Source organism: Lathamus discolor, chromosome 20, assembly GCF_037157495.1.
Source record: "Lathamus discolor isolate bLatDis1 chromosome 20, bLatDis1.hap1, whole genome shotgun sequence".
In the NCBI taxonomy this organism is placed as follows: domain Eukaryota; kingdom Metazoa; phylum Chordata; class Aves; order Psittaciformes; family Psittacidae; genus Lathamus; species Lathamus discolor.
In genome coordinates, this window is record NC_088903.1 from 678313 (window position 1) to 691673 (window position 13361).

Below are 13361 nucleotides of genomic sequence, written 5' to 3' on the forward strand. Positions count from 1 at the left end.
TGGCTGGACATTGTGTGTTCCTTCTATCCCATAGGATTGCAAAGCCTGGTGGTGCTGTCCATGTGGGAGCTGCTCCCTGTGCGGGTGGTGGGTGCTGGGGAAGGGCATGTAGCCCATGAGGCCAGATCACGAAATCCACCAGGTTGGAAAAGACCTTTAATAGCAATCATGTCCAACCATTCCCCAGTGCTGCCAAGGCCACCACCAACCCATGGCACTGAGGCCTCGTCTCCACGGGGTGTGAACACTTGCAGGGCCGGTGCCTGCAGCCCTGCCCTGGGCAGCCTGTTCCAATGCCTGAGCATGCTCTGGGGCAGGAATTGTTCCTCAGCTCCATCTAAACCTGCCCTGGTGCAGCTTGAGGCCGGTTCCTCTTGTCCCATTCCTTGTTCCTTGGGAGCAGAGCCCAGCCCCTCCTGGCTCCATCCTCCTGTCAGGTACTTGTAGGGAGCCATCAGGTCCCCCCTGAGCCTTCTCTTCTCCATCTGAACCCCCCAGGTCCCTCAGCCGTTCCCCATCACACTTGGGCTCCAGGCCCTGCACCAGCTCCATTCCCTTCTCTGGCCCTGCTCCAGCCCCTCAATGTCTCTCTTGTAGTGAGGGGCCCAGAGCTGAACACAGGACTCGAGGTGTGGCCTCACCAGTGCCCAGTGCAGGAGCACAATCACTGCCCTGGCCCTGCTGCCGCACTGGTGCTGGTACAGGCCAGGATGCTGGGGGCTTCTTGGCTGTACCCCCAGGTCTTTTCCATGAGCAGTTTCCAGCCACTCTCTCCCTAAGCCTGGAACGTTGCAGGGGTTGTTGTGGCCTGAGTGCAGGTCCTTTGCCTTGTTGAGTCTGATACCATTGCTACAGCCCATCGGTCCAGCCTGTCTAGATCCCTCCGCAGATCAACTCTCCCAGCCAAATTTAGTGTGGGTGCCTTCGATCCCCTCATTAACATCACCAGTGACGCTATTAAACACCACAGCCACGGAACATTTACCGCCTGTGCCAAAGCTGCCGGAGTCCCCACCGCCCCCTCAGGCAGCCAACATGGCGCCAGCCTCTTCCCGTCGGCTCGGCGACGTCACGCTCGCGCCGCGTTACGCAGCGGCGTGCTGGCGTCACACGCGCGGCGTCTCCCTGCCGGTGGAGCGGCGGCCGCAGCTTGAGGCGCGGGTGAGGTGGGGGCGTGGGGGGAGGCCGCAGCGGCCCCGGGCCGTGCGTACCGGCCTTGCCCGCGCTCCGGTGGGCCTCGCTCGGCTCTGTGGGGCTGCCGGGCGGCGGGCGGGTGAGCGCCGCGCTCCGGGGTGACCCGCTGTTGTGCCCGCAGGTTTGCCCGTCCTTTCCGAGCTGCGTGTGGTAACGGTAACGCGGATTCCATGTCTTTTCTTGTAAGTAAACCCGAGCGGATTAGGGTGAGTGTTGAACCTCTTCCAGCTTCCCTCTGGCGCCGGCGTGTCGGGAGGGCCTTGCGCTTGTGCGGCGGTGCAGCGGCGGGGCTGCCCTCCTGGAAAGCACGTTAAAACGGGCGGGGGGCTCGTTAAAGCCCCTGTGCTGAAGGGTTTATTGCTTCCGCGCGCGTATGTCCTGTGTATGCAGTGCGAGGGGGTTTAACGGGCGCTGTCATGAAGAGAAAATGCGGTGGTGCTGGTTGCTTCCTGCCTTGCTTTAGGAAGTGACCACCTCGCTGTGGCCCCCACCGACAGCTTGTGGTTTTCATCCTAAACCCGTAGCTACAGACAACAGCTTCGGTCAATTCGAGGAAGTTTCATGTGAGAAAATGCCTTTAAATGGTGGTGTCAGAGACAAGGTTTGAGTCCTTGTCACCTAAAGACTCGGTGGTGCTTTCTAGGACTGGCTTCCCTCGCACTGAACAGCATAAGCTCTGTTTCTTCAGTTGTGTTACCAACTAGGCAGCCTCTAACATGGCAGTGTTTGCAATTGCTTATTTAATGCTACATGATCAGTGCTCTGCAAGACTACAGTTGTATCTTCTTTCGTGTGTTATGTCTGTGTGTGTATCTGTTCCTCTTTGAATCACAGAGGTGAATAGAGATTCCTCTGCATGATCTAATGCTTGCTGCCAAATAAAGCGTGAATTCTGGAGAAAAACAACGCTAACATATTTCTCTTCTAATTTTGCATTCCATCATTAGATATATAGCCAAAAAACCCTTCGGTTCTCTAAGACATCTCCTCCTTGTGAATAGTTGAAGCATTTCTTACATCTGTTTAAACCAACCAGCTTCTATTTGGCTATACAAGCGAGTTGCAGCATGCTGCTTATTTTTGCTGTGTGTGCATGTATAAGGGTTCTGTCTGAGCATTATAAACGATGTTACCTGTTGTTGCAAATGCATGTTGGTCAGGAAGAGCAGTAGTTAGTTGTTGGGTGCATGCCACTGCAGTGGCACGAGAAGAGAATAGCCTCATCTAAAGTAAGGCTGGAACTCTGATGTTGTGGTTTGAGACCACAGTAGAAGTGTTATGATTCTCTTCTCTTTTGTTGGGGAGGTGGAAAAGAAACTTGTTTCTCTATGGATTAACTGATGAGCTGCTTTGGATTTTCTTCTTTCAGCGGTGGGTGTCTGAAAAGTTCATTGTTGAGGGCTTAAGAGAGTTTGAACTGTTTGGAGGTAAGTTTTTCTCTCATTAAACGACATTGTTAGAAGTATTTTGGCTGCAAGGTCTGTTAATTTCATTGTAAATATGTATCTTAACAGTAGAATAATGAATAACTTTCCTTGTAGCACCAGATCTGCTTATTCAAGCAGGGGAAGCATATAAAGTTAATATGGAAGTGTCCAAGATCCAGCTTCGTGTGGGTGGCAGCGCTGTTTTCAGACCCTGCATTCTGTGTTTCTTAGCATAACCAATACAACCTTTCCCTATACAAAAGATAGATTTGGGGGTTGGGAAGGTTAATTATCATTTTCAGAGTAAAAATGGATTTTGAAACTGATGACATGGCAGGGGGTTGGAACTAAATGATCTTAAGGTCCTTTCCAGCCCTAACTATTCTATGATTCTATGACAACTCCCCAGTGTGCCCATAGAAGAGCTGGTAGGCTCCTGTTCTGCTTTGTGCATAAGGAACCAAACTGCCCACTCGGCTGCAGAATGGGTGCCATGGAAGGAGGTCAGAGCATAGGAAAGGTGTCTTGATCTTGAGCTTCCAGGTGGAGTGGAAGAATTTTCACTACTTTAAATAAACTTACTTTAGATAGTTCTTCTGTATTTAAGCAAAGCAGATATATCATTTTCAAATGTGTTTAGAGGTATAATAAAAAGATTGTCACATGTATGTTGGGTGTATGAACAGTAGCACTATGGGAATCCCTATAATTTCCATACTTGTACTATAATTTGATTCTTAAAGGTCTTTTCCAACCTAGTTGTTTCTATGATTTTCAGTGCTGCAGCCTGATGTGTGAATTAAATGTCTCTGTCCAACATCCCCCCCCATATATTTGGTATCAACAAGTAGCATGCAAGGTTATTTACTTACTTTTCCCGCTATATTTTGAATGGGTATCTGTTGAACACATAGTGAACAATTAATTTCTTTACTCCAGAGCAGCCTCCGGGTGACTCTCGGAGAAAAGTAAGTGACGTTTGCAGGCTGTGGTGCTGTGGTTCATTGCATGGAGATTATTCCTTGTGGAAGTTTGAGTTTTGTTCTTTTCTTTTTCTCTTAGTTAAATATCTCATCTCTATATTTAGTTCTACAAGTGTGGAAACAGGTTTCACCCTGGAGTGGAGATTTTTGGTGTGTGGTTTTCCAACTGTATGTGACAGGTCAAAGCTTTTAATCTCTTGGATTTGTATTGGTGTCATTGTTCCCCCTACCCTCACCCTCCTGAGGTTATTTAGATCTGATTCTTCAGAAAAGCGTATCTCTCTGTTTTAGAATAAAAGGAAGAGGTTAATTTATGGGACTTCTATGTTGGAGTAAATCCAGAGGAAGCCACAGAGATGCTGCGAGGGCTGGAGCAGCTCTGCTCTGGAGCCAGGCTGAGAGAGCTGGGCTGGGGCAGCCTGGAGAAGAGAAGGCTCCTGAAGGGGAGACCTTAGAGCAGCTCCAGTGCCTAAAGGGGCTCCAGGAAAGCTGGAGAGGGGCTTTGGACAAGGGCCTGTAGGGACAGGCCAAGGGGAATGGCTTTAACCTGCCCAAGGGGAGACTGAGCTGAGCTCTTAGGCAGAAGCTCTTCCCTGTGAGGGTGCTGAGGCGCTGGCACAGGGTGCCCAGAGAAGCTGTGGCTGCCCCATCCCTGGCAGTGCTCAAGGCCAGGTTGGACACAGGGGCTTGGAGCAAGCTGCTCTAGTGGGAGGTGACCCTTCCAACCCAAACCATTGTATAGTTCCATGATTTTATGATTCTGAAAACTAGGCCCAAGGAAGCTGGTTGGCCATTCAAAGCCTGTGTTCCCTTCTGAACACACTGATCCCGATTTCCTTTCTGTTCCCTGTAGAGCAGCCACAACAGAGGCTCTGACATCAAAACCAAAGGTCATGCAAGTTTGAGGTGACTTTACCTCCTGTTGTCTGCTCGTCTTCAGAGCCAGTTCCATGCACAAGGAGAGAGTTTTGCCTCTTAAAAACTAAAATCACCAGCAGACATGGAACGTTTGGTCAAAAAGGCAGGTGGAAAATTCACCTGGATGCTTTGTGTTCTGCAGGCCCTGACCACACACTAGTTCGTAATGAGCAATGCTCATGGAATAACACACCTTCTGATTGAATGGATTTGTCTAAATGATTTCCCACCTCCCCACCCTGTATCGAAACACTTCTGTGTGCAGGTGTTGCTCTAGTTTAAGCTAATTACAAACACAAATTAAGTAGGATTTGATTCTGTCAGTTCAAGCTGTTTATAATTGATCTTTGTGCTAGTGGCTGTTATTTGCTGGCACAAAGAAAGCGGAAAATGTGAGACGGATATGGAGCATTTTGTATAAAGTCAAGTAAATTCACACCGTGTATCAAATTGCTGAGCATTACACATATGCTGGGCTGGAAGCAAATTTTGATTAGCATCTGTTCTGCTTTAGTTCAAGTATTCACCTGGGCTTTGGACACTTTCGCAGTGGTATTGCTGACTCTGATTTGACTTTTACTCTAAACAAAAACTTGTTTTTTCCAGCAGGCCTAGAGAAAAAGGTAAAGCATTTGGGAAGAGGGGTGGGAGAAAGAGTTTTATGCTAGAAGTGAGGGAATGAGGGAGATGGAGAGGAAAGCAGCAGAACAAAACCAACGTTCCCCGTTCCCAACTCAGATGAAGGGCATTTGGCAAATGCAGATCCTTGCTAGCATCCCCTAATTGATTGTCTTACGGCATTTAGAACAGGAGATGTCTTTCAAAGATTAATTTCCTTCAATCTGTCTCAAATTAAAATCAGATCAACAAGCTGGAAAGCCCTTAATGAAGGTCATGCCATAAAGCTACTCATACATGACTTCATTTTGCAGCTGCTTTTGCTTTTGACCATACACCAAAAGTTGTCCTGTGTGAAACCACTGAAGAGCTTTTTTGCAGTATTCATAAATGACATTTCAGTTTGTTTTGTGTGTTTTTAAACTCTTGAATGATGTTGATAAATTGCTGGTAGAGCTCCTTTTGCATTAACTCTCAGTTCTTGGTCACTGCTAGCATGAAGAGAGGTGAGTGATGACCTCTGATGTACTGGAAGGCACTTTAAAATGGAGTTTATGGTATTTTTCCATTACTGCTGAAATTGCACTATTAATAATATTAAATTTAAGTTATTTTGCATCTGTTTTGTTGCCTTATGCTGTATCTAGAGCGGACCTTACTAAAGGAAGCCACTTACATACCGCTCTGTGTTTTATTAGCTGTCACCGCTCCATAACACTGCTTAGCAGAGCCTCCTGCTTTCACTTCCTTGGTGGTGCCTTTCCGCTTCAGAGGTTTCCATCTGCCTGTGTGTCTCTCCTGGCAATCTTGCTGTTGACAGGAATTGCTGGAAGAAGTAATGAATGCTACAACTGAGATCAGAATTGACAGGCTGCTTTAACACAAGTTTAAAATCCTCAATGGAAAGTTGCTGCTGCCTGTTCTCAGCCAAGGAACAGCATTTGTGTAGCATTAGAGCTAGAATAAAGGATGTGGGACTGCTGAGGTCTCTGGGGTTAGCTACCCTGGAACAGGACTGAGTTGCTGCACTGGAGCTGTGTGAGCTGAAATGACACAATACCACTGTTCACAAATCCCTTAACTGAAAAATACCCATTTTAAAGGTAGGCAGAAAGGGGTAAAATGTTGCTGTTCAAGGTCAGTTGAAGGGGTGGAACTTGGGAGGTGTGACTGTTACTTTACTCCCAAAATATACATGGGGACACAAAAGCAGTGTATGGCAAATTGATGTCTGTGCTCATCACACTCCATTTACCCTCGACCAAGTGTAGAAGAGCAAGTTCCTTGTCTTTCAGCTGTGTTGTTTTCATCTTTCAGTGATGGAAAAAAAGAGCATTTGCTGGCACTGTAGGAAAATGCACAAGCCTTTTCTGCTTCATGTACCATGAGAAAAGGTCTGATAAAGGGCATCTGCAGTTGAAGAAGAATGAGGTGGAAAAAATGAGCTGGAGTTGCAAATGTCAGGAGGAGTTAATTGGAAATTGGACAGAATTAAATCTGATTTTAGGCACTGAATAAATTTGGATCTCCATTAGGATGCTCTTCCTGTGACTTTGGGAATTTGAGGGAGTTACAGGTGATAACGGAATTTGCAAGATCATTGAGGTTTGTCCTCTGCAGAATCCTGCTTGGAAAGATTTGTGTGCATATAAAGGAGGGAGCTTGATGTCAGCTGTAGTGAGGAAAGGTGACAGCTTGGAGGCTGCTTCCCCATGTGGTGTGGGGTCTTTTCCTTTTGTTCTTTTCTCCTGTAAGCACTAATGCTTTGCAGTTAAGTTGTTTTTCTCTTTGATTTGGTTCTTTGCTCATCTGTGATCTTCATCTCTTGAGCTAAGTTGCTTCATCCCTTCTACTGTTCTACTCTTACCACCAGTGAGCAGCTGGACAGCAGAAGCCTGTTCCTGCAGCCAGGAATCATCTGCCACGGTGCAGAGCAGTGGTGTAAACAAGCTTTCCTTTGGCCTTTGCTCAGGCAGCAGGAGGGTGGCACAGAAACTTGTAACTGATGGCAGACAGGTAGCTACTGTAAGCTGTCCTGGGGAATGATAATTGGCTTTATCCAAATGTTCCTGAAGAAATTGTATGGTGACCTATTTTAAAACACAGATGCCTGGATCTTCTGAAATGAGGCATCTCCTGGATTTCAGTTGATAAGTAACTGCTTACAATGATTTGAACAGCTGTTACATTTCCTTCTGTGTTCAGTCCTGTCTTACTCTTTTGAGGTGTGTGGCAGTCTAAGGAGCAGATGACTTTTCCGTTGTGTGATCCTCACTTCTCTTGACCTGACTTTGTTTCTTTCCCCAGACAAATGAGGCGAGCTCCGAGTCGATAGCTCCTTCCCCTAAAAGGGACACCATGAGCAACTTCCAGCCAGACAGCAGCTGTTACGAGTTGCTCACTATCATAGGTAATACTGCTACTACTCATGGGCTGGAGGATCAGAACTCCTGAAACCTGTCCTTGTCCTTGGTGGAGCTGTAGCCTCATCATTTCATTACACCTCAGATCTGAACTTGAAAGACAGGGTAATATTACAGGTTAGGACAATTTCCCTCGCTGGGATACATGCCAAGGAAGGTAGTATCTTTTGGAATGATTAGTCCTTTTCACAAGGCAAAAAATAATTTCAGTAAATGTGTGTAAAGATTATTTAAGGGTCAAGGACTGGAGGAGCTCTCCAGAAGTATTGCTAAAGCTTTAATGCCTTCTCTTTCAGGCAGAGGCTTTGAAGACTTGATGGTTGTGAACCTGGCCAAGTATAAACCCACAGGAGAGTATGTCACAGTCAGAAGAGTGAATTTGGAGGCCTGCACAAATGAAATGGTCACATTCTTGCAGGTAACACGAATCCACATGCAAGTTTGGGAGAGGACAGTCAGCAAGAGCAGTGCTTGTCAATGCTATGCTTATTTCTGCATTTACTAAATGGAGTTAAAATATCTTTATTTTAGGGGGAACTTCATGTTTCCAAGCTCTTCAACCACCCCAACATCGTGCCATACAAAGCAACTTTCATAGCTGACAATGAGCTGTGGGTGGTGACGTCTTTCATGGCCTATGGTAGGTGAAGAGTGCACCTTTGTGCATCATATCCTTGGGGCTTTTTTCTGACCATTTAAGAGGCGTTTTGTTTCTTTCTAGGTTCTGCAAAAGATTTGATCTGTACCCATTTTATGGATGGGATGAGTGAACTGGCTATTGCATATATCCTCCAAGGCGTATTGAAAGCACTTGACTACATCCACCATATGGGCTATGTACATAGGTATTTAAAAATGGGGGGGGGAGGATCCATTGTCCTTCAATTGGAAGTTCTCAGAAGCACTGCTCATTGTTAGAGCAGAGTGAATAGTTAAGAGATGTGGGGTGATGCATTACCAAGCCTGTATTACTTTGCTGTTGAAACAAGTCAGTAATACAGGAAGTTACATCATTGATCTTACTAAACTGCATGAAAGTGTCACTGTAGAGCAAACTTATCCCAATGATAAGGTTGTTATATGATAAACTGAGTATCTAAAACCACCCTGCAGCTCATGTTGACAGGTTGACTTGTTCAGGCTCTGTTTGGGTACTGTTGATAGTCTCCAAATTGAGACTGGCAGTGGTAGGAGGGATTTTCCCTGTTACTGTGGAAGGTCCTGGGTCTGTAACCTTTAGTCCTACATTTCTCCTTGCCACAGAAACATTCACTGGTGTCCTGCAGAGTGAGTGAATAGAGTCATGTTAATGGTTGTAGAAGTGGTTTTGAGCAGCATTCAGGGAGTTCAAGTACCATCCAGTGAAATAAGCTTTTAGCCTTTCCCCAGGTTCTGTTTAGTACTAGAACGATCTCTTTCTAAATCACTATCTTGGCATAGTTCTCCTGTACATCCCTCTTCTGTACATTTTGTATACTGAAAGTTGTAGGTTATTACTGCTTACTACTTCTATTATGTACTGTAAAAGAAATACAGCTTACCTATGCCTGTCTTACATCCTCTGCCGTGCCCTTCTACACTAAGCCTTCCTCGAAAGGAAGGACGATATTCCTGTAAGGAACACCACTTCTGAAGCCAGAGGAGCTGACTGCTTTTACTCTTTTCCAGGAGTGTCAAAGCCAGCCATATCCTGATCTCTGTGGATGGGAAGGTTTACCTCTCCGGCCTGCGCAGTAATCTCAGTATGATCAACCATGGGCAGCGACTCAAAGTTGTTCATGACTTCCCCAAATACAGCATCAAAGTCCTGCCTTGGCTCAGCCCTGAAGTTTTGCAGCAGGTGTGTTTAAAAGAAAATACTATTTTTTTAGTGGTACACAGTCTTCCTGACTGATTTCCTGCGTGCTTATGGCATGTTTGGAGGGGGGGACATGACAAAAGCTCCTTTTTCTTGTGATGAGCTTCACCTTTTTACCTTAAAACCAGAGACCCCCAGCAAGGGGAAACACATATTCCTGTCAAAAGGGGGCAGTTGCTGAGAAATCCATGTTAGGACATTGTCTTTCCTTTCTCTCCAGAGGAAGGTGTGCAAATGCAAGGAAAAAGGAGGGGCTGCAGGAAACAGATTTAGGGTGGGCACAGGACAAGTGGGTAGAATTTTTTGTCTTATCGGTTTGACCAAAGAGTTCTCCTGTAGGTGCCTCTACAGATTATTCCCATTAGCTGTGGGAGTCCCATTACCCGTGGGAATCACAGTGCAATCACGTGTAAGTCCACAAGGCTGAGTTTTCTTTTCCTTTCCATCTAGAATCTCCAGGGGTACGATGCGAAATCTGATATCTACAGCATAGGGATAACAGCCTGTGAGCTGGCAAACGGCCATGTACCATTTAAAGACATGCCTTCTACTCAGGTAAGGTTTAAAAGCTGTTCCTTTCTCATCCTTCTTCCTGGCACATGGAACTGCTTTGCTGCACTGGGATGTGAAGACACAAGGGTGTTGTCTGAATGGGAAATCCTACTGCATGTGATGCTGCTTCTGTCCCATCTATTCCAGATGCTCTTGGAGAAGCTGAATGGAACTGTTCCCTGCTTGCTCGACACCACCACAATTCCTGCTGATGAGCTGACCATGAAGACCTCCCGTTCGAGTGCAAATTATGGGATGGGTGAGAACATGGCTGTCAGCAACGTGAGGGCAGCCAATGGGGAGCCAACCCTGCACCCTTATCTTCGGACCTTCTCCACCTGCTTCCATAACTTTGTGGAGCAGTGCCTCCAGCGGAATCCTGACTTCAGGTAAAGCAGCTTCACAGACCTGCACTGTTCCAGGGCTGCTTAAACCATGAGAGCCAGCAGAGGTGGTTTGAGATGGTTGGAGTGGTGTGAGGGTGTGCTGCATACATTGAGAGGAGCAGTCCCAGCATGTAATACAAGAGCAGTGTTAATACTTAGAGCACTTTAAGTGCTCAACACTCTATAAGAGAACCTGAAGAACTACTTTGCAACCTTTGAGGGGTAGAGCGGTGCTACGTGGCAGGAAAATTAACTGAACAACTTGAATTTCTGGTCCCTGAGAGGCTCTGTTTAGCCAGTTTCCATCACTGCCAATGTCTGCTGTTCAGCCAGCAGAGGTGACAAGGGGAGATGATCAACAACTGTATTTTCCTCTGTAATGAGTGTGAAGTTGTCCTTGTCCATGACAAACCTCCCCAGCACACCTCCCTGCTCAGAAACGTGGCCAAAGGTTGGGGTGTGCACATCAGTGACTTGTGCAGCTGCTGGCATTAAACATGTGAACACAAACAGTGCTCCTGGTTACAAAAGGGAAACCTCCTATAGCTGAGAAACGAGAGAGGCAGGAAGGACCCTGCTCTCTTCTCCCACTCCCTAACTTTAAACACTGACACTTCTTACTTACTTGATCCTCACTGCTTTCCACAGGCCGAGCGCTGGCACTCTGCTGAACCACCCCTTTTTTAAGCAGGTAAGGAACTCCTTTAATGGCAGATAAAGAACAGTGGCTTCTCTGTAGCTGTTTTGCTGTCACTGAACTGGATGGGGGGGAGTCAAGTTGCTGAATTTCCCGTGATCTGAAAGGATTCAGTTAGTTTGGTAATTGTAGTGCAGTTTGATCCTCCAGTTCTCCTGGGAGGTGGGTGGGCTGTTCCCAAAGTCCTTACCTGAACAGAGGATGGAAACCTGCCTGTCCTGTACACCAGAACAGTTTGGCACCCACAGGGCTAGGACAGTCCCAACCTGGGCCTTAATGAGACCAGACTGAGGTGACCTGGGCTTGCTTCTGCCTATACCCACGTTGGTGCTAGGGTATGTGGGGAGGCAGCTCAGCACCTCCGTTCTCTCCTCTGTGCAGATCAAGCGCCGCGCTTCCGAAGCACTCCCTGAACTCCTGCGCCCCGTCACCCCAATCACCAACTTGGAAGGAACGAGGCCGCAGGATCCCAGTGGCATTTTTGGGCTGGTATCCAACTTGGAGCAGCTGGATGTGGATGACTGGGAGTTCTAGAGAAACAGGGACTGCGCCTGGTTCTCCGGAGAGGCTTCCTGGACATTGTAATTTATTGGTTGTGCTCATAAAAGGTGATGAATGTTACACATAAGAGAGTTTACAGGTCCTTGGGAAGGAACTGCAGCTGCCTGTTAACTTACAAATGGACAGACCTGAGCTGGAAAGGATCAGCCCCAAGGAACTGTGGAGTCATCCGGATGGTGCTGTGCCCAGATCTACACCGGTAGATCACTTGAGTGGGTTGAGTGAGTCTGTAGTTATGGTCTTTATTTATGTGTTCCTCAAAATCACTGGCTTCCTTGTATCCCAGTTGAAGGCTCCATGCCCCCCCCTTTGGTTCTTCCTCCTTGAAGGGTTCCTTAGAGTGATGGGGAGGTGGCAGCTCTTGGTTTGAGGCATTCTCTTTTTGCTCCTCAAGAGTTGTCACAGGGTAAGTTTTGACAATGTGGGTTAAAAAGGGAAGATGACCTTAAATCTAGGTCCTGCTTTGAGATGGAAGAGACCCAATTCCATTCCAGGCACAACCACTGCACCGGCTGTTCTCTGCAGCACCAGATTCTTTTCCAGCTCTGGAGTAAGCTTTTGAGGCTCCTCTTACTTGATCCCAAGCCCTCTTGAGTCCAGATGGGGTGTTCCAGCCTCTCCTCCCAGGGCTGCTTGGGTCACCAGCCCAAGTATACCCCTTTCCAATGAACCAGCTTTCTTAACCTGCAGCACATCCACCTGAGCCTCCCCTTAGCTGGGCTGGTTTCACAGCACCAGCCACTCACACCAGCTTGGTCCCAGTGCCTGCCCCTGGCACACAGGAAAACAAAGTTGATTTTCATGCACGACTCCTCTTTGAACATCATGTACAGAGTTCAGCCTCCCATTACCACTGCTGTTCTGCCCTCCCTGACTGACCAACGTGGAAAAGCTTGGCTCCCCTTCATTCATGGCTGTGTGACTCTGCCCTGCTCCTGCAGCAGTGCTCCCCCTTCCTTGGGGTTGGTGTTTGGATGTGAAGACTTTGAGTTTGACCTTTCCAAGGACTGCGGGTGCTGGAGGCGGAGCAGTGGTGCTGGCCACAGGTCCTCATGGTGTGTAGAACCCGTACTTGAACGCAGATGAAGTTTGTTACTCTAGTTTTTTGCCAAAACAAATAAACTATTTCTGAAGTTGTTTTTTAAGTCTGCTGGCTGTGGAAGATGATGGAGGGGATCACAAAGGATGATACAGGCTCTTCTCATGTCCTTCATTTCATACAGCTCAACCCAGTGAGTTTCAACCGCCCTTGTGGTTCAGAATGGCTTGTGACTGTGAGCTGTGTTGCCCACTGGAGTTCAAAGCCTCTCATGCGTTCTCTTAGGAACCAAGAGGTGGGCATAAAAGATAGAAAGGAAAACACTGAGCCACATGAATCATAGAATCCCACCCTGGTCTGGGTTGGAAGGGAGCCTAAAGCTCATCCAGCTCCAACCCCTGCCACAGGCAGGGACCCCTTCCACTGGAGCAGCTTGCTCCAAGCCCCTGTGTCCAACCTGGCCTTGAGCACTGCCAGGGATGGGGCAGCCACAGCTTCTCTGGGCACCCTGTGCCAGCGCCTCAGCACCCTCACAGGGAAGAGCTTCTGCCTAAGAGCTCATCTCAGTCTCCCCTCGGGCAGGTTCAAGCCATTCCCCTTGGCCTGTCCCTACAGGCCTTTCTCCAAAGCCCCTCTCCAGGTTTCCTGCAGCCCCTTTAGGCACTGGAAGCTGCTTTAAGGTCTCCCCAGAGCCTTCTCCAGGCT

The 13361-nt window shown here is 47.6% G+C and overlaps 1 protein-coding gene across 3 annotated transcripts; it reads left to right on the top strand.

Annotated features, from left to right (window-relative positions):
- The first annotated feature begins 1098 nt into the window (after positions 1-1098).
- STRADA (STE20 related adaptor alpha) lies at positions 1099-12762 on the top strand. Of its 3 annotated transcripts, XM_065699096.1 has the most exons (13): positions 1099-1161; positions 1316-1400; positions 2564-2621; positions 3561-3589; positions 7448-7550; positions 7860-7981; positions 8095-8203; positions 8285-8408; positions 9232-9403; positions 9872-9976; positions 10121-10362; positions 11008-11050; positions 11438-12762. In XM_065699096.1, the coding sequence occupies exons 2-13, from the start codon at positions 1365-1367 to the stop codon at positions 11588-11590; spliced, it is 1296 nt and encodes a 431-aa protein (XP_065555168.1). In that variant the 5' UTR covers positions 1099-1161; positions 1316-1364; the 3' UTR covers positions 11591-12762. The 3 variants fall into 3 exon arrangements, with proteins under 3 accessions (XP_065555168.1, XP_065555167.1, XP_065555166.1); XM_065699095.1 differs by lacking the exons at positions 1099-1161; positions 1316-1400; positions 3561-3589; XM_065699094.1 differs by lacking the exons at positions 1099-1161; positions 1316-1400; positions 3561-3589 and having other exon boundaries at positions 9872-10362.
- Positions 12763-13361: the final 599 nt, after the last annotated feature.